The 20,787-nt window shown below is 49.5% G+C and overlaps 1 protein-coding gene across 1 annotated transcript; it reads left to right on the top strand.

The window, feature by feature from the left end:
• Nucleotides 1-10,020: 10,020 nt before the first annotated feature.
• On the top strand, nt 10,021-17,289 carry NENF (neudesin neurotrophic factor). The gene is made up of 4 exons (XM_027956303.3): nt 10,021-10,221; nt 14,801-14,861; nt 15,702-15,805; nt 16,743-17,289. Exons 1-4 carry the CDS (start codon nt 10,054-10,056, stop codon nt 16,917-16,919), a joined length of 510 nt encoding a protein of 169 aa, XP_027812104.1. The 5' UTR covers nt 10,021-10,053; the 3' UTR covers nt 16,920-17,289.
• The last annotated feature ends 3,498 nt before the right edge of the window (nt 17,290-20,787 follow it).

The raw sequence follows: 20,787 nt of genomic DNA, 5'->3' as shown, positions 1-20,787 counted from the left end.
AAGCTAGATCACTTCTTTGCGTTTTGTCTGGCTTCCTTCCTCAATACCACTGCCACGGGTAGGATTCCTCACGCTGGCTCCCGGCACCTGAGTCCTCTCCTCCCATTTCCACATGAGCACACACCAATCAGGCTTTTATGTTCTCCACTCTGCTGAAAGGGTGCTGATTAAGGTTTGACCTCTGAGTTGTCAAATCAGATGGCCATTTTCCCATCCTCCTCTCTCTTGATCTATCGACTACATTGGCCTAGCTCTTCCACCCTCCTCCTTGTACACTTTATTCCTCTGGCTTCAGGACACCACGTACTCCCATTTTGCCTCTCACCTCACTTGCTGCTCCTTCTCAAGACTTCTTTATGCTGATTTCTCCTTATCCCCTCAACTCTACAGGATGGCCTTCCTCAAGCTAGGTCTTTGATCTTCCTTCTCACTCCCAAGGAACTAATAAAGTGGTCTCTTGTAGTCTCATGGCTTGAATTACCACCTATACCCTGCGAATTCCTGTTATGGGTTGAGTCATGTTCTCCCAAAATGTACGTGGAAGTCCTAACCCCTGGTATCCCAGAATGTAACCTTACTTGGAAATAGGATTGTGGCAGATGTCAGTAATCAAGACGAGGTCGTGCTAAGCAAGGCAATCCCTTCATCTATTATAACTCATGACCTTACAAGATGATGGAAGAGGATATTAAGATACACATACTGGGAGAATGCCCAATGCATCTGTAGTCCATGGTAAGCTGTAGTTCACCTGCTGGTTCAGGAGGCCAGGCTCCATCCTTAGCCTGGCAATGGGCAGTATCCCGAGGATTGTCAGCCACCACCAGAGGCTGCTGCTGCTGCTGCTGCTGCTAAGTCGCTTCAGTCATGTCCGACTCTGTGCGACCCCATAGACGGCAGTCTACCAGGCTCCTCCGTCCCTGGGATTCTCCAGGCAAGAACACTGGAGTGGGTTGCCATTTCCTTCTCCACCACCAGAGGCTAAGAAGAGACAATTAAGGATTCTATCTAAAGTCTTGGAGGGAGCATGATCTAGCTGACACCTTGATTTCGGACTTCTAGCCTCCATAAGGAGAAGGCAATGGCAACCCACTCCAGTACTCTTGCCTGGAAAATCCCAAGGACAGAGGAGCCTGGTAGGCTGCAGTCCATGGGGTCGGGAAGAGTTGGACATGACTGAGCGACTTCACTTTCACTTTTCACTTTCATGCATTGGAGAAGGAAATGGCAACCCACTCCAATGTTCTTGCCCGGAGAATCCCAGGGACGGGGGAGCCTGGTGGGCTGCCGTCTATGGGGTCTCACAGGATCAGACACAACTGAAGTGACTTACCAGCAGCAGCAGCAGCAGCCTCCGGAATCGTGATAGGATACATTTCTGTTATTTTAAGCAACCAAGTCTGTGGCATTTTGATATAGCAGCCTTAGGACCAGAGCACAATTCTAGTGTGAATTTTGTATTCCAAGTGAATTCAAATGCATATCTCCAGCTTCCAGCTATCCCCTGAGCCCAGGCTCACCCGTCCGGGTGCCTAAGCAACTTCTTCACTGGATGTCCACCTGGCAACAGCAGAGGGTAGCTGTGACCAAACTGCCTGGTTCTAAGTCTTGGTTCTGCCACTTACTGAATGGGAACTTTATTTAATCTCTCTGTGCATCCATTACCTGCCATGAAAACTAGGAGTATTAATACCTATCCCTACAGCTCTGAGAGGATTAACTGAGTCATCAGTTGGAAAGTGCTTGGAATGCCACCAGGCACACTGTAAGGATATGGTGTATTAGTGTCAGTGGTTACTGCAAGCTTTAAGTGGAACTATTGATCTTCCTATCCCAAACCCAGTCCCCTCTCAGGCTTCCTCAGTGTCATAAACTCCATCTTCCCATTTCCTTTGGTCAAACTCTGGAGTCATCCTTGGTTCTTTTCTTCCTCTTACACTCCACATCTAAATCAGCAAATCCTGCTGGCTCTACTGTATTCAGAATGTGGCCCCTTTTCATCACCTCTGTCATCACCATCGTGGTACAAACCACTAGCATTTCTCATAGGTTATTTTCAGTTGCCTCCTAGCTGGCCCTCTCTATTTCCACCCTGGCTACAACCATCCCAACACAGCAGTCAGGAAGAGCCTGCTAGACAAAGGCAGATCATGTCACTCCTCTGCTTCGCCTCCTCCAAAGCCAGAGTCCTGACACGGACCTATCAGGCACTATAGGATCTGTCCTGCAATGCCTACCTCGTTCTGTTTTTCCTCCCCTCACTCTCTCTCTCCTCATCTTAACATGCTGAGCATTAGAGACTGGCAGTGGCTCCTCCCTGTTCTGGGACTGCTCTAATCCTGGGAGCTCTATGACTCACTTCCTCACTGCCTTCAGGTCTTTCTCCCAATATCTCCTTATCTATATCAGTATCACCTCCTCTGAGCACCCTGTTAAAACAGCGAACCCCACTGCCAGCTCATCCCCCTATGCGGCTTTACATTTTGCCCTAGTATGTACCACCTTCTGAGTTTCTTATATTGGGTTTGAAAAATTGAATATTTCCTGCTATATCAGTAAACAACAAGGATGTCATAGTCATCAGCCATTCCAGCTCTCCCAAATGAGCCAGTAAGCTCTAAGGGAACTCAGGAAAGAGAAGAATGTCTGCCATCTAGCAGCCATCACACTGCAGCCTCTTCCTACGATAAACCTTGAGGAAAGAAAGCATAGGACATGAAAATACCGAAACTGCCCCAGATAGCTGAGGTGCATATGAAAGGAATGATTTCAGTGAGCCCAGATCTCGCATCTTCCCATACATAGAAAAGAGCTATATTCCTTAATTGGGTTATCTGGCTTTCTTTAATTAACAATCATCTTTTGATGTTCAGACTACCTGCCCTTTGTTGCAAAACTTCCATATAACCTGGCTCCTCCCCTCGCCTCCTCAAAGCAGCTATCCCAGGGTCACTTGAGATGCTATCTCCTGGGCTGGAAGTCCTAAAAAGTCCCACTGAATAAAACATAACTCAACTTTTAGGTTGTGAGTACTTTTAAGTCAACAGAATTTTTCTGTACCAGCTTCCGGAAAAACCCGTACGAACTTTTAGGCCACCAATATTTTCAGCCTCCTTGTACTGTTTCAGCTCCTTGAAGATGAGGTGCTTACGTGTTTGGCTCATTTCTGCATCCCAGGGCCTCCAACAAGGATATGATTGGCAGTTGCTGGTACCCAGTGTAGTTGAATAAAGAAATGAACAAAGTAATTGCACATAGTGACCAGAGGTCTAAATAAAGGAAAAGAGAATATGGGATGGCATAGCGAGTGCCAGGGTGGCTGTGGGAGGAGGTGCTGATCATGGGGAGTCCAGAAAGGCCTCAAGATGGTAGATTCCTGTGAGTTGAGACCTGAGTGACAACAGGGTCATGATGACCTGCGCCCCAAGCCCATGAGGACTTGTACCCCAGTACAGAGGCCCAGGTTGGGACCCAAACAGAAGGTGGTGTGGCTGGAGGGGGCTGCTGGAGGGGGCTGATGTAGGGGCCCTTAGGAGATAGTCAGATGGCTGCAGGAAGCAAGCTGATTCTGACTCCTGTGTTGGAAACTGTTTCTTTGACTTGCTTTTTGTTGCTTTTGTTATTATACTTCCTGGCTTTCCTGGAGGACCCTGCCCCCTCGGCCTGACTGTAAACTAAAGTGCTTTTGTTCAGCTCCTGGAGTGATGGTTTGTCCCTGCCCATCTGTGAACAGAAGAGATTAACACACCCCTTCCAAAGGCTGGCCACTCCCTTGGAGATGTTTTGCAAGACTGTAGACCCAGTAGAACTATACAAAAAAGATCTTCATGACCAAGATAATCACAATGGTGTGATCACTCACCTAGAGCCAGACAGCCTGGAATGTGAAGTCAAGTGGGCCTTAGAAAGCATCACTACGAACAAAGCTAGTGGAGGTGATGGAATTCCAGTTGAGCTGTTTCAAATCCTGAAAGATGATGCTGTGAAAGTGCTGCACTCAATATGCCAGCAAATTTGGAAAACTCAGCAGTGGCCACAGGACTGGAAAAGGTCAGTTTTCATTCCAATTCCAAAGAAAGGCAATGCCAAAGAATGCTCAAACTACCACGCAGTTGCATTCATCTCACATGCTAGTAAAGTAATGCTCAAAATTCTCCAAGCCAGGTTTCATCAATACATGAACTGTGAACTTCCAGATGTTCAAGCTGGTTTTAGAAAAGGCAGAGGAACCAGAGATCAAATTGCCAACATCTGGTGGATCATGGAAAAAGCAAGAGAGTTCCAGAAAAACATCTATTTCTGCTTTATTGACTATGCCAAAGCCTTTGACTGTGTGGATCACAAGAAACTGTGGAAAATTCTGAAAGAGATGGGAATACCAGACCACCTGACCTGCCTCTTGAGAAACCTATATGCAGGTCAGGAAGCAACAGTTAGAAGTGGACATGAAACAACAGACTGGTTCCAAATAGGAAAAGGAGTACGTCAAGGCTGTATATTGTCACCCTGCTTATTTAACTTCTATGCAGAGTACATCATGAGAAATGCTGGGCTGGAAGAAGCACAAGCTGGAATCAAGATTGCCGGGAGAAATATCAATAACCTCAGATATGCAGATGACACCACCCCTATGGCAGAAAGTGAAGAGGAACTACAAAGCCTCTTGAAGAAAGTGAAAGAGGAGAGTGAAAAAGTTGGCTTAAAGCTCAACATTCAGAAAACGAAGATCATGGCATCTGGTCCCATCAGTTCATGGGAAATAGATGGGGAAACAGTGGAAACAGTGGCAGACTTTATTTTGGGGGGCTCCAAAATCACTGCAGATGGTGACTGTAGCCATGAAATTAAGAGATGCTTATTCCTTGGAAGGAAAGTTATGACCAACCTAGATAGCATATTGAAAAGCAGAGCCATTAGTTTTCCAACAAAGGTCCATCTAGTCAAGGCTATGGTTTTTCCAGTGGTCATGTATGGATGTGAGCATTGGACTGTGAAGAAAGCTGAGCACCCAAGAATTGATGGTTTTGAAGTGTGGTGTTGGAGAAGACTCTTGAGTGTCCCTTGGACTGCAAGGAGATCCAACCAGTCCATTCTGAAGGAGATCAGCCCTGGGATTTCTTTGGAGGAAATGATGCTGAAGCTGAAACTCCAGTACTTTGGCCACCTCATGGGAAGAGTTGACTCATTGGAAAAGACTCTGATGCTGGGAGTGATTGGGGGCAGGAGGAGAAGGGGACGACAGAGGATGAGATGGCTGGATGGCGTCACTGACTCGATGGACGTGAGTGTGAGTGAACTCCGGGAGTTGGTGACGGACAGGGAGGCCTGGCGGGCTGCGATTCATGGGGTCGCAAAGAGTCGGACACGACTGAGCGACTGAACTGAACTGAGACCCTTTCACTTTACTGCCCCATTGCCTCTCCCTCTCTGTTCTGCCTTTTGACTTTAGTTCCTCGTTGCTTCTTTCTGTTAGGTAGTTAGAATAGGAGGAGTCCAAAATGGCGGTGGCTAAAAGACAAGGAAGGGAAAAGCCTGCGAAAATAGAACAAAGGAAAGTCAAAGGAAGGTCAGAGGACCGGACAAGCAGAACAGCACTCCTGGCTAAGCCCAATTTGCATAGGGCAGGCCCAGGGGGGAGAAAAAAACATATAAAAAGAGGAGCCAAAGGGCTCTCCCCCCACTCCCACCCCGTCCCCGCGTGCATACACTTTTTCTTTCTCTCTCTCTCCTGCGCACTGGAGCGTTCTTCTCTTTGCATCTTTGGATTGACGTGCCATCACGCCTCGAAGATGGATTTTCCTGCTATTATCTAAATAAAATAGAGCTGTAACACTGATTTGTCTAAGAGCCATAACATGGTCCGTTTGAGACCGGAGAGCTATAACACAGTCTGTCCAAGACCCGAGAGCTGTGACACGCCGAGGGGGGCTTTAATTTCCGTCACTGCAAATCTTTGTTGTGACGAGACAGAACTGAGGAGCATACACCCACCTGACACTTCTCTCTGATCTACAAAAGAACCTGGCGTCCAGACCCCCATAAGATGGTTATCTTGAGGTGCTAGCCTGCCATCTTCTCCGTCTGCTGGCTCCCTGATTAAAGTCTCTTCCATGCCTCAATCTCTGGTCTCTCAGATTCACTGGCCTGTCGTGCGGCGAGCCAAGAGAGCTTGGACTTGGTAACAAGATGAGCGGGTAGAAGCCAGGTCGGTGGAGGCTGGGTTGGGCTGATCCTGGGCTTATTTGCTCTCAGATCCCATTCTTGCCTCTCCTGCTCTGGGTTACAGGGACTGGTCCTGAAGGCTGGGTTTCCACTGGGCTCAGCCAAGAGGAAGCTCTGCTGGAAGCCTGGAGCAGAACTGGGCAAGTGGGAAGCCACGGTTTTTCTCTCCCTTGTGCTCTGCCCTAGCAGCTTCCCTTCCACAGCTCTAGCCCCGAGGCAAACGTTGTGTGTGTGTGTATGTGTGTGTGTGTGTGTGTGTGTGTGTGTGTGGTTCTAGCTTCAGTCAGGTGACCCAGGCTCCTAAGCTCTAAAACACTCCCGGATGTTACCAATCTTCCTGTTTTGCTAATCTCTGGGCTCCCTCAGGGTTGCTTCTTAGCCTCTTCCATCACCTGTATAACCACCTCCCTACAGCACAGCCATAGAGTAGTTTCTGTTTTCCTTGAAGGTAACTGATTCGTTTGGGAAAACAAATCTGGGTTCAAGCAGAAACCTCTGAATTTCAAGTAGAAATCTCTTCAATCTGGGGAGAGCCATCAGGAGGAGGCCTGGAGAAATCCAAGGGCATGTGAACATGCTATTCCATTACAGACTCACACTCAGCGTCTCTGGGACGGGGAAGCTAGATCTGATCAGTAGAAATTATAGGGAGTTTCCTTGGGCCCAAAGCAGTTCCTAACAATACAACTGTCGGGAGAGAAAAGGGCTCAAGTAGAGATGCTGCACTCTGTATGCCAAGGAACAGGCTGCATCAGGAAAGGGGTGATATTCTAAGGGCTTAGCAGGGCCTCTTCCTACCTGGAGACGTGGTGACACGGTGTAACGTGGATATTGCACAGCTTACGCAGCTTTTCACACCTGCATCACTTTTAGTTTCAGCACAGTCCTATCTAGGAGGTAGGCTGGTATGTTACTGATGTGGAAATTAAGATTCAGATGGTTTGTGGACAGGTCTTGTTTAGGCTGCTCTGTAATCAAAGTCCACTCTGTTGAAGAAGTACAGAGCTGAGAACTTGGTACAATCAGGGAAGGGAAGTATAGACGGGTGGTCAGGGGCAGACTCTGGGACATAGGGCCAGTGCTTGAATCTTAGCTCTTCCACCTACTGAGTGACATTGAGCAAGGCACTTAAGGTCTGTGCAGTTAAGTTTCATCATTTGTAAAATGGGTGATAATAACAGCTCTTACTTACTACATGGAATAGGATTCCCTCGTAGCTCAGTCAGTAAGAATCTGTCTGCAATGCAGGAAACCCTGGTTGGATTCCTGGGTCTGGAAGATGCCCTGGAGAAGAAAATGGCAACTCACTCTAGTATTTTTGCCTGAGAAGTCCCATGGACAGAGGAGCCTCATAGAGTTACAGTGAGGATTAAATGAGTTAATACACGTAAAAGTGCTTAGTGCACAGCACGCCCATCTTTGGTGGCTGGTTCTCCCAACCACAAAATGTTGGCAAGCCTCAAGAACTCAGTCCTTGTTCCTGCCTCTTTTCAATCTACATGCCCTTCCTGATGATCTCATCCATTCCGTGGCTTTAAATACAAACTAAATGCCAAGGGTTCCAAATTTTCTCTCTCTAGCCTGAGCTCTCCCTCTAATTCCAGACTCATACAGCCAACGGTCTATTTGATACTTCCACCTGGCTGTCTAAGTGTTCTCAGAGTGAACAAGCCTGATTTTGATCTTCACCCAAACCTGCTCCTCCTACTGTCTCTCCTTATCTCAGTAAGTGGAGACTCCATCCTTCAGCTGCCCAGGCCAAAAACCCTTGGGGTCATCCTTGGCTCCTCTCTGTCTCTCAGACCCCATATCTCATCTGTCAGCAAATCTTGTGAGCCACATATGCAAAACAAATCCGTGATCCACCCACTTCTCATCACCTCCCTTGATGGGCCAAAGCACCATCATCTCTCGCCTGGATTCTAACAGTAGCTTCCACTTCTGTCTTTTCTCCTCACAGGAGTCAAAGTCATTCCATAAACATTTTAACTCATTCCTCTGTTCCATTCACTCAGCCTAAAAGCCAAAGTCATTAAAAAAAAAAAAAAGCTGTGAGGCCCCACAAGATCTGCCCCTTGCCTCCAGCTCCCTGTACCCCCTTACCCCTCAAACTCACCATCTACCCTTCTTCCCTCCTTGTTGTACCTCCAACAAGCAGGACACTCTCCTTCCTCAGCATTTCTGTAGTTTCCCCTTTGTAAGGATTGCTCCCCGCGCCCCCGAGCTACCTCCCTCATTTCCCATAGTGCGCATGTGTGTTCCTCAGTCGTGTCCGACTCTTTGCGACCCCATGGACTGTAGCCTGCCAGGCTCCTCTGTCCATGGAATTCTCCAGGTAAGGATACTAGAGGGGGTTGCCATTTCCTTGCCAGGGGATTTTCCCCACCCAGGGATCAAACCCAGGTCTCCTGCATTGCAGGTGGATTCTTTACCATCTGAGCATATGTCCTCTAGACGTTTATACAAATACTGTCTTCCCTGGGGCTTTCCCCCCTCAGCCTATTTAAAATTCCAATTCCCAATGCTCCCTATTCAGTTGCCCATTTTTCCCCCCTCTCTAGCATCCATCACCACCTCACACTACTTTTGTCTATTTCACCCATAGAACGTAGACTCTGCTGGGCATGGATCTGCCTTCTTCAGCAATGTGTCTCCAGTGACCTGGTATGTGGAAACCCTCAAAAAGCATTTGCTGAATAAATTAAGACACCCTTGCACAAATGTTCAGTTCAGTTCAGTCACTCAGTCGTGTCCAACTCTTTGCAACCCCATAAACTACAGCATGCCAGGCCTCCCTGTCCATCACCGACTCCCAGAGTTCACTCAGACTCACGTCCATCGAGTCAGTAATGACATCCAGCCATCTCATCCTTTGTTGTCCCATTCTCCTGCCCCCAATCCCTCCCAGCATCAGAGTCTTTTCCAATGAGTCAACTCTTCACATGAGGTGGCCAAAGTATTGGAGTTTCAGCCTCAGCATCAGTCCTTCCAAAGAACACCCAGGACTGATCTCCTTTAGGATGGATTGGTTGGATCTCCTTGCAGTCCAAGGGACTCTCAAGAGTCTTCTCCAATACCACAGTTCAAAACCATCAATTCTTCAGCACTCAGCTTTCTTCACAGTCCAACTCTCACATCCATACATGACCACTGGAAAAACCATAGCCTTGACTAGACCGACATTTGTTGGCAAGGTAATGTCCCTGCTTTTGAATATGCTATCTAGGTTGGTCATAACTTTTCTTCCAAGGAGTAAGCGTCTTTTAATTTCATGGCTGCAATCACCATCAACAATGATTTTGGAGCCCCCCAAAATAAAGTCTGCCACTGTTTCCACTGTTTCCCCATCTATTTCCCATGTTAGCTATTATTATTTCAGGGTATGTCTTTGATGTGCCCCACCTTTGCAAAAATCCTTTGGAGACCCGAAATTTAAACACAACTGGGAAGAAAAAAATCAGCCCAAAGTAAAAATGAATTTAGAAAGTTGGGGTCCTAGGTTATAAATACATCTTCCTTGGTGCTGGAATGCTGGGCTGAGTCAACCCTGTAATCTTAACACAAGGGACTGCTGCGACACGTGCCACTCTTTGGCGAAATTTTCAGTCTGTAGTTTGTAGACCCCAGCATCCCAGCTCCAAGTTTCCAGTCCGGGTGGCCGAGCGCGGGACGCCGCCCGCGGGAGGCACGGAGTCCGGCTCTCGGCTCCAGGCTCGCGGGCCTCCCGGCCACTGGGTCGGCGCGCGCGGGGGCGGGGCTCCGGGGCCGCGGGGCGGGCGCGCTCGGGCTCCGCCGCCCAGGCCGACCCTGGCCGGGCTCGGCGCGCTCACCATGGCGGGCCCCGCGCCCGGGCGGCGGCTGGTCGCGCTGGCCCTGGTCGTGGCGCTGGCCGCGGGGCTCCCCGCAGCCCGGGCCGGGCAGGCGCCGCGTCCCGCCGAGCGAGGTCCCCCGGTGCGGCTCTTCACGGAGGAGGAGCTGGCCCGCTACAGCGGGGAGGAGGTGAGCGCGGGCCGGGAGACTGGGCCGAGTCTAGCCAAGCGGAGACGGGGGCAGAGACCCCCCGGGAGGCCGCGGAGCGCGGGAGAGATCTCGGGGTGCGGGGGGGCAGGCGCAGGCCTCGGGGAGCGCCTCCTCCCGGAGTCCCGGCCCCGAGCGGGGCGCGAGGCCTGCCCGGACCTTCTGTCCAGGCCTGATCGCCGCCTGGGGGCACGGGGAGGTCCCCAGCTGTCGGGGCGCTTGGCTCCCGGCTTCCCAGGCCGGAACAGCCACCCCGCGCCTCTCACTCTCTCTCTTTCCTGGAGCTGTTTCCTTGAGACGCATTTTGACTCTCAGTCAGTACAGTAAATGGAGAAACTTTTTTGTTTTCAGTGTGAGCTTCAGTTGGGGACAGACAGTTTTGCCTCCTCCCGGGGAGGGAGAAGGGGCAGCAAGGCCTGCCCCTGGGCTAGGCGGGCGTGGGGGCAGGCCCAGGGCTGCTCCAGGCTCTCCCTGCTCTTCTGTCTTCCAGCCTCCCTATTCCCGGACTCCTCAAACTGGCTTTTAGTACTGGTGCTCTTAGGGCTAGACCAGAGCTGGGGGAGCCGGCAGAGGGGGAGATCCAAGGTTAGAAACAGAGATATCCCACCCCGTCAGCCGGTCAGCACTCCAGGATACCCCTCACAGTCACCTGACCATTCTGGTTGGTGGGGCCCAGTGTGATGGCTGTGGAGCCTGCGAACAGGGTGCTGCCCAGGAGAAGGACCATGGGAGCTGGAATTAGGTCAGGAGATGCGGGAAGAGTTAGGTGGGGAAATCAGGGAAGGATAGCGTTTCAGAGCAGATAGGAATCAACCTCCTGCTTTTATACTGTGAGCAAAGGGAGGCATGCCACCAGATAGTGGTAGAAGAAGGAAGCAACCTAATATTCTCTCTTTAAAACCCTCTGCTGTGGGCTCCCTAACCCCCAAGTTTAGTAGCCTTAGCGGGCCTAGGTTCACAAGAGGGACTTAGAAACCTGGGCCCTAGGCAATGGTGCTAGTTTGGATATCACTGTACATAGAGGTTGGTTAGAAGCCTGAGTCACTGAGAATGCGAAAGGAGTGTGACAAAGATGTGGCAGGATGTTAAAGGACCCCCGTTTGGAGCAACAGGGAATCTGTGCAGGGAAGAGTTAACATTGCAGGCCTGCCATCCTTAGATAGGCCCGCTTGCAAGAGTGGCTCTTGGCTTGGTGTCTGGATTTCCAAGGTGTTCTGTACTTCCCTAACAGATGAAGGGGGCTCAGTCTGGGCTCTTTGTACAAACTGTGTGTTCATGTTGAACAGTGCTGGGCAGACAGGGCTTGCACCATGCATGGTGGACCCCCAGTAAAGACCTTGGGCTCTGAAGCTCTCCAGGGCTTCCCTGGGCAGAAACATACATGAGTTACTGCATTTTGTTGCAGGGAAAGAACATGCTCTGTTGACCCCCTCTTGGGAGGGCCAGCCTAAGAAAGTCCACAGGTAGATTCCTCTAGGCTCCTTCTGTGTCCTTTCCCCTTAAGATCCAGCGGTGTATCCTTGCTACATTGCTGTAATAAACTAGCTCTGAGTCCAACTCTGCCAAATTCTCTGAGTCCTTCTCATGAATCTCCAAATCTAGGGGTGATCCTAGGGACCCCCAGCACAGAACCCAAGGGAAGAAGGAGTTCTAAGTGGCTGTCATATCCAGCAGCCATGCCTAGGCTGCAAGATAAAGACCCTTGGTTTTTTATGCAGGTATTATTGATGGATGCTCAGCTGTGGGAAAGAGAGAGGGAAACTTGAGATGGTAGCAGGTTAAGGGAAAAACTGTTTCGGGTATGGAGCCCAGAGGATGTCTGTAGTAAGAGGGGAAAGAGGCAGTTCAGTGCAGCTGGTTTTAACTGCCTTGTGCTGAGGTTTGCCCTGGGTAGTTCTGGTTTATGCCTATTGTCCCGGGATAATTATTAATAGCATCGCCTTTCACTCTCAGAAGTGTTAACTGTTTGTATAATGCTCATTAGAGCATTAGACGTTTGAATCATATCTGGATTTGAGTCCCTTTGAGCAAATAGCTAAAGTCTCAATTTTTTTTTTTAATCTGTGATACTTGTTATCAGTCAGGGTTCCATCAGAAACAGAACCAGTTTAAAAAATTATCTATGTATGTATGTGTGTGTATCTATTGTATAAATATGTATATACTGGCTGCACCACATGGCATGCACGATCTTAGTTCCCCAACCAGGGAGCAAATCCATGCCCCCTCCAGTGGAAGCTTGGATTCTTAACCACTGGACCACCAGGGAAGTCCCTATATATATATATATATATATATATATATATATTTTTTTTTTTTTTTAATTGCAAGAATTGGTTTATGTGATCATGCAGGCTGGCTAGGTAAGTCTAAATTGAGTAGGTCGGGGTGTCAGAAAGGGCTGGCGAGAAACCTCTGGGCAGGAACAGATCCTGCAGTCCACTGGTGGTATATTTCTTCCTCCTCAGGGAAGCCTCAAAGGCTCTTAAGGCCTTTCAACTGATAGTATCAGGCTCACCTAGATTATCCAGGATAATCTTCTGTACACAAAGTCAACAGTTGTATATATTAATCGCGTCTACATGAATACCTCTGTACAATACCTAGATAAGTACTGAATAAGGATACTGTCACCGATCCAAATTGACACATAAAACTGGCCATCATATTGGCTATAATAAGAGTTCCTATTCTGTGTGGGGGTTTTGTGAGAATTAAATGAGATGGTGGTGTGCAAAGTGCTTAGCTGAGGCCTGGAGTAGTCTTAGCACAGTAAACCTTAGGCAATCTTAGCTGGTATTAATATTATTATTAGTTTATTATTAAAGATACAAACAAGAGGCTGTATAACAGACCCGTAATCCTCTTATGCCGTTCAGAAATCGAAGAAAAGGAGCTCTGAAAAGCAGAAGGTTTTTTTTAATATCATTTGACAGCGAAACCCTGCCTGATCTGAACGCTTTTCGTAATGGAACCTTGCTGGAGCTACGCAAGTCTATTTATAGACTTTATTTATCCTACTTAGTGTGACTATTCACCTTTATGCTTTACTGTGAAATGCTGATATCCTTGATGACAGGGTGCTTCCTCAGACCCCCGTAGGTGTTCTGGTATGTGCCTCATGACACCTTTCTAAATCTGACAAATTCTGAATTGCAAAACACATCTGACTCCCAAGAGTTTCTGCTGTGGGATGGTGGACTTTGTAAACAAGTCTCTCTGAAACATCTAGTGATGAGTCTCATTTGTATGATAGTCATTTTGGATGAGAGCCAGGGCAGACCCTCGTGTCCCAGACTCTGCGGTGCACTTTGTGCTGAGAGCTCGGACTCCCGGCAGGGAGCTGCACAGAATCTTTGGTGGACGCTTCAGATTGGAGATCTCGAAAGACAGGGGTCCCAGCTGCTGGGGTCTTTCACAGAACCTACTGTGTCCTGGGGGCTTCCCAAGTGGCACTAGTGGTAAAGAACTGGCCTGCCAGCGCAGGAAACACAAGAGATGCCGGTTCGATCCCTGGGTCAGGAAGATCCCCTGGAGGAGGGCATACAACCCACTCCAGTATTCTTGCCTGCAGAATCCTCATGGACAGAGGAGCCTGGCGGGCTACAGTCCAAAGGGACGCAGAGTCAGACACGACTGAAGAGACTTAGCATGTTCTGTTTTTCTAGATTCCACATATATGTGTTAATATACAATATCTGTTTTTAACTTAAAATTCCTCCAGAGTCCTTACCTGTCACTTAGGAACTACATTTTATTTTCTGTCCTTCCTTTTGAATACCCATAAATATAGCAAAAAGTAAAATGTAAAACCCATGGTTACAGCTGCAAGGAAACGGCATTGCTTGTATATTTCTAGCACCATAGATGGCTTTTTGAAGGACAAACTGGTAAAATATAAAAAGTGATTATGTTGTTCATCTACTTGGGCCCCAGAATTCGATATATTGAAATAGGCCTCAAGGAAATAGCTCAACACATTAGAAAGTGACTTGAAAGGTATTCGTAATGCTGCCATTATGGTCCTAAGGAATTGGAAACCATCCAGATAAGCCAAAATAGAAGAATAGTAAACAAACAGGTACAGCATAACTAAAATACGATAGAGCTGTTTAAGTGACAGCTGTTTTGGTTATTTCAACACATGACAATGTTTGTATGAACTAATATTACCTATAAGAAGCAAAACATATCATAGCTCATTTGCACTGATTACATCCACGTGTGGTGAAAATGAGAGGAAATTTAAACCGATTTAAGTAGCTTCAATATTCTTTTGAATTTTTATCTGAATAGAGCTGCTTCAGCTCCCGATTTTTCTTTAAAAGAAAGGTATTGCCATAGACTTGTCGTGAAGCTTCGTAACTTTTCCCAGGTTTTGTGGGTGGGCGTGCTTCTGCGGGTAGGGTCATATGCTGGCTGAGGGCTGGCTGACAGCGGCTGCTTTGTAACTTCACCCACCGCCCCCTGCGCTGCCCATGATGGGAAGAGACTTTACTAACTTGAGCCAAAAGAGCAGGGCTCTCTGCTTCCTCCTCATACCTTCCCTCTTGCTTTCTAGGAAGATGAGCCCATCTACATGGCAGTCAAGGGGGTGGTGTTCGATGTCACTTCTGGAAAGGGTAAGTGGCTTGCTTTCATGAACCCTTACCTCTGGGGGGCGTGGTGGCCAAAGTGGGCGCTCTAGGGGTGAGGGAGCAGAGGGAATACGGGCAGGTCCTTTCCCTCCAGAGTGAGTTCATAGTTTTTTTTTTTTTTTTTTTTTCTTTTTGGCTGTGTTGTGTGGCCTGCAAAATCTCAATTCCCCGACCAGGGATCAAACCCTCGCTAGACTGCCCGGGAAGTCCCTGAGCGCATTGCCTTTGTCAGTTCTGCGCTTCAGCGGTGTTTCTCTAACAGTGTCATGCTCCTGCTCAAAAGTCTTCTGTGGCTCCCTGTTGCCTCTAGAGTCAGAGTCAAACTGGATGATTTGCCTTAGCAAAAACCCTTTACTTAGCAAAGGGTTGAGATCATGGAACACTGTAGAGCTCTTTAATGCCCTTTCGTGTTTTCTGTGATGGAAACTATAGCTGGTATCACGGAAGCTGTCTTGTAATGGTTTGTTGTTTGTTTATTTGATACCAAACCAAAGACGTATGGAAATAGACTTGGCTTCCATGAGCATTTAGGCAGATAGAACATTCCTCTTATTTACATTTTAGATATTTTTAAGAGATTGTTTTCATCTTATATTTTTTAAAAAATTACCTGTCGGCCCAGCATGTATGATTTATTCCATATTCTGAACTGTGGGACTCAAGCAGATGGCTGGGGTGGCTTGTTGGACTTCCTCTCCTCACTGCCGACCCTCCTCTCAGGCCGGGGTCTCTCTAGGATTGGGGGGTTATTGGAAGCCCCCCACACCCCCTCCTAGCTGCTCTGTGCACACCCGCTCATATCCTCTTCTGTCCTCCCCACTGCAGAGTTTTATGGACGAGGAGCCCCCTACAACGCCTTGACCGGGAAGGACTCCACCAGAGGGGTGGCCAAGATGTCCCTGGACCCTGCAGACCTCACCCATGACACCGTGAGCCAGATTTTGAGCCTCTGTCAGAGTGCCCCACCTCCTTGGCCATGGCCTTCCCCCTGACACACACACCCTTGGGCAATAGCAAAGCTTCCTAACTAGTCGGTTCACATTCCAGTCCATTCCCTCTGATAGCCCGTTGTTTTCTTAAAGTAGAGATCTCGCTGTTAACGTTCCTGCTCAAGAATCCTCCATGGCTCCCCACTGCCTGCAGAGTCAAGGCCAGACTCTTGGGCACTTGTGATCAAGCTCAGTGATCCTCACAGTCTGGCTCCCGCCTGCCTTGGCAGTGCCACCCCCCTTACAGTCTGCCCCTGCCACCCCTAGCCCCTGGGTGCTTTGCTCTTCATCTCTGAGACCCACTTCCCAAGCCACTCCTGGTCGCTCAGGGGATGAAGCAGAGGCTCCCCCATGCTCATATTTCTGTGAAGGAGACAACAGCCTTAACAAAGACCATTTCAGGGTCATCTCAATCATCCTAACAGAAAGGCTGGCATTCACTCCAGTGTCGCTCAGATGAGTCAAACTCTTGAGTGACAACATTACAGAAACAAATTAAGAAATTGTGGAGCGGAGAGGGTGTGCAGATCTATAATGAGGGGAGGGTAGAGAGCGGTGAGAGTCATTCCAGAGAGGAGGTGGCTGCAGGCCGCACAGGGCGCCCCCCGCACCGCCTGGGAGCTCTCTGGACCCTTTCATTCCCATGTCAATCAAACCCTGAAACCTGATGTGGCCCCCTGCTTCCCCCATCTCCTCCCCGCCAACACTCATGAGCACACAAAAAGGGTCAGCTGTCCGCGATTTGATTTTCGAGAGATTTTTTTTTTCTTGCCTGAAGGATATGGGGAGAATAAAGCAGGGAGGAGGTGTGAGAGGCCGGGGCCAAGTCCAATTCATTCATTCCCAACCCTGTGTTTCTCGGGCTTTTCTCCCCAAGACGGGCCTCACGGCCGAGGAGCTGGAATCACTGGATGACGTCTTCACCAGAGTGTACAAAGCCAAATACCCAATCGTTGGCTATACAGCCCGAAGAATCCTCAATGAGGATGGCAGCCCCAACCTGGACTTCAAGCCTGAAGACCAGCCCCACTTCGACATAAAGGATGAGTTCTGATCGTCAGGAGCTTGGCCCTGGGAAGGCAAGGCGAGGAGACCCTCCAACGCAAGATCTCCGGCAAAACAGGCGTTCGCAGCCTCTGGTCACCACCGGCTCTGAATAGAGCACGCGTGTCACCTGGAATGCTGAATGGCTCTCATCACCCTTGGTCAAGTGTTCTGTTCACCCGGGTGTCCTGCCTGCATACCAGCGGGGAGGTCATGGTGGCTGAGGGGAACGCCTCCTAGGTGTCAGCGGGGGCTTCGTGGGCAGTGGAATTACAAGTGGCCTTTATTTCTTTATATTGTTCTATACTTGTCAGATTTTCTACTGTGGCCCTGTGTACTTTAAGCACCAAAATAAACTTCCTGTTTTCACAAAAGGAGAATTCTTCCCCGCAGGGCATTTCTTAGAGCCTCATTAGCACCACTTGTCTCTGCTGGCCTGCTTTCTGTCTCCCTGGCCAGCGAGGGGGCCAGGCGGCAGAGGCATCCATGAGATGTGGCAGAAAGGAGGTGCATCAGGAGGAAGGGTGGAGAAGGGGAAGCTGAAACTGTTAGTCGCTCAGTAGTGTCCAGCTCTTTGTGACCCCATGGACTTATCCCGCCAAGTTCCTCTGTCCGTGGAGTATTCCAGGCAAGAACACTGGAGTGGATTGCCGCGCCTTTCTCCAGGGGATCTTCCCGACCCAGGGATCGAACCCAGGTCTCCCACATTGCACTTTATCACCTGAGCCACCAGGGAACAAGCCACAAGGGAGAAGGGGAAAGGGAGCTATTAAAGGGCCTGGCTCTTCACCACAACCAGGAGAACGTCAGTGTGAACTGGCTTCAGCTCCACCTGCAGCTGGAAAGTGGTGAGGAGGGCGGGGGTTCCATGTGCGCAGGGCCTGGCCTGGAGGTCATTCCAGTGACGGTGAAGAACAGGCAACGCACTGAACTCAGCTCAGATTTCATAAGGAAAGACTCTTTTGAGGGTAGGATTTTTCCCTTAAGGGACTTCTGGCAGTGTCTGGAGCTGTTTTGAAAGGTTGGTTGTTACAGCTATAGGATGCTATTGGTATCTAGTGTGGGGGGATGTTTTTAAACATCCTACAATGCACAGGACAGTGCCCAGAACAAAGAATTGTCTGGTCCAAAATGCCAGTTGTGCCAAGGTTGAGAAATTCTGCGTTAAACTCATCCTGGAAATTTTATAGCAGAGATTTTTTTTTTTTTTGAGACAAATTTCTTTGACACAAAACTTCGTCCTTTATTAAAACAAATAGCACTTAACCCCTCAAGAGAGAATTTTATACTAAGCAGAAGACTCTCCTAGGGTGACTGTTGAAGATGCTGATTCCCATATCCCACCCCCAAGGCTTAGCATTTAGTATTCCTGGGATGCCGCATGGGAACTGCATTTGCAATGAGCTACCTTAGAGACTGTGATACACTTGGGCTCAGATGGACTTTCAGGAGCACTACCTCACCAGTCACCTCCAGGAGGACTCATCCCCATCCTTACCAAGGTCCAGGTTTGACCTTTGCTTTATTCTTTGGTGTGTCCAGACTAATGGCAGACTCCTGGGTCCCAGCCAAGAAGCTGGGAGCTTACTGGCCATCCATGAGGAGTGGGTCTAAAACTTTTCAGGCAGGACTCTGTGGCCTGGAATTCAAGAAGTTGTTCATGTTGCCAAGGCGGTCTGTACTGGGACATTTTGCCCTGAAACAGATGATGTGTGAATGAATAATAATGGTTACAAGTCCTTGGGGACCCCCAAGAGATGACTTTCCTTTAATTACGTGCCACCAACTGCCAACATCACCAAGCAATGGAAGGATTAGGATTCCATTCCTTAGAGCCCCATCTCTGCAGGGTGAGCGAGGTCTCCAAGCCCAGTCCCTGGGGACTTTTCAGGACTCCTGTTTCCCCCACTTCTCTCTTCCCCCCTCTCCTCCATCACAGCGCAGTTTCCCATCAGGGCCTTAGGATCCCCACTGCTGGGGCAATTCTGCCTCTTGCCCTGCTCTGCACTTCAAAGACCGCCTCCCACACCCCAGCAAGGGTCTTCTCTGAATAAGACTGTGTTTCATCACCAGATTCCAGGTAAGCCTCTGTCGGGGCTGAGCACACAGAAGTCTGGGCACCCCAGATGGGCCCTAGTGGTGGGGTTAGGGAGAGGTGCAGCTGGGGGAGGGGATACAGCCTGGCCTGAGGATTTGCATCACTGGCATCTACAGGACACACACATCCCTGGGGCCCAAAGCCTGCTGCCCCATTTATCCCTTCTCCCACATTTGCTTGTCATGTCTTCTTCACTTTAAAGGTTTATATCCTCTTACAAGACTCAGCCGGGATGCACTTCTGCCAAGAAGCCTTCGCTTCTGGGGTCCAGTAGAGCTTAGCGCACACCTTGTAACTGCTGGGTTTTTAAAAACATTTTAATGTACTTATTTGGCTGCACTAAGTCTTAGTTGGGGCATGCAGGATCTTTGATCTCCGTTGTGGCACTAAGGATCCTTCATCTGTGGTATGTGGCATCTAGTTGCCGGACCAGGGATTGAACCTGCAACTCTCTCCCCAACCCCCCTGCCCCCTGTCCCCCACCGTGCTCTGGGAACTCAGTCTTAGTATTCCACTGAATCACCAGGGAAGCCCCTGTAATTGCCTTTTGATGAGATTGTCTCCTCCAAACATGAAAGCGTCTAGTCCGGCATGAAAACTTGCCGGACTTTCTGGCTTTTACACTGAAACTCTCACATCCCAGGAAACCCCTCAGTCCTAAGCAGACCTGGGGGACAGAGCTGCACCAGCCTCCGAGGCGAGGACCCCTCCCAGCGGAGGACCCCGGGTCTAGTGGGGAGGTCATGCATCACCCTGGAATGAAGCAGGAGGAAAGGAGCCATGATCTATACCCAGGAGTGTGAAAGTGAAAAGCGAGCCGCTCGGTTGCCCCTGATTCTTTGTGACCCTGTGGACGGTAGCCCTCCAGGGTCCTCTGTCCATGGGATTCTTCAGGCAATGATACTGGAGTGGGTGGCCATTCCCTTCTCCAGGGGATCTTCCCAACCCAGGAGCTGAAATGGGGTCTCCCATATTGCTGGTGGATTTTTTACTGTCTGAGCCACCAAGGAAGCAAGCCTTAGGAGAAGTGAAGGTAAAGGAAAGGTGATGGGAGAGTGGATGGGGGCTGGGCTCTTAAGCACACAGTTTCAAGTTCAACCTCTCAGAGGGGACACTCAGTTCCTGGCCTATGCTAGGTGGTGGTGGTGTAATTCGTGAAGTCCTTCCCCAAATCTAAGTTCCTCCAGCAAGCGGCAGCCCCTCCACACTCCCCCAGGGGGAGCACAGTCAGGTCCTCCTCCCCCTATGTGCTCCCGCCTGCCCAGGCCTCCCCTGCAGGTGGTGTGGAGGCGGCTCCCGGCCCATAACCGGGATGAAGAGGCTTAACGCTGGACAAGCCAGAAGCAAGGCCCTGGAGCAGGGAACCTCATTCTCCATTTGGAAGACCATTAAGTATTGAATGTCCCATAACGGAGATCAGTGGAGGTGACCGGCCCACAGAGGAGCTGGCGGAGGGGTGTGACAAGCAAGCCAGCTTCCAGAGGTGGGATCGTGCAGAGGGCACCCTGGCCCGGTCCCAGCTTGGACAGATGACCCCCAGAATCACACACCCTGTGTCCTTCAGGCGTCTGCTCACCACCTCATAAGCTTCCTGGAAAAAAACTTAAGGGTCTGAATAAAGCGGCCTCACCCTCTACACTGACTTCCTTCAAAAGGCCGCTCCTCAAAGCCCCAGGCTGTGGCAAGCACGGCCTGCCGGGGCTCTGTCAGCAGAGAGAGGCTTCTGGGGGATAGCGGCTTCCAGGCCTCACGCAGGCCTGCAGCTGCACGGGCGAGCAGG

This window comes from Ovis aries, chromosome 12, assembly GCF_016772045.2.
Source record: "Ovis aries strain OAR_USU_Benz2616 breed Rambouillet chromosome 12, ARS-UI_Ramb_v3.0, whole genome shotgun sequence".
NCBI lineage: Eukaryota > Metazoa > Chordata > Mammalia > Artiodactyla > Bovidae > Ovis > Ovis aries.
This window is presented reverse-complemented; position numbering and strand designations above follow the sequence as displayed.

What these genes read in the sequence shown, in the direction of transcription:
- NENF (XM_027956303.3), top strand. Translation starts at nt 10,054, where the DNA reads ATGGCGGGCCCCGCGCCCGGGCGGCGGCTGGTCGCGCTGGCCCTGGTC. An exon ending in CCCGCTACAGCGGGGAGGAG is followed by an intron (nt 10,222 to 14,800) that starts GTGAGCGCGGGC and finishes CTTGCTTTCTAG; the next exon opens with GAAGATGAGCCCATCTACAT. An exon ending in CGATGTCACTTCTGGAAAGG is followed by an intron (nt 14,862 to 15,701) that starts GTAAGTGGCTTG and finishes TCCCCACTGCAG; the next exon opens with AGTTTTATGGACGAGGAGCC.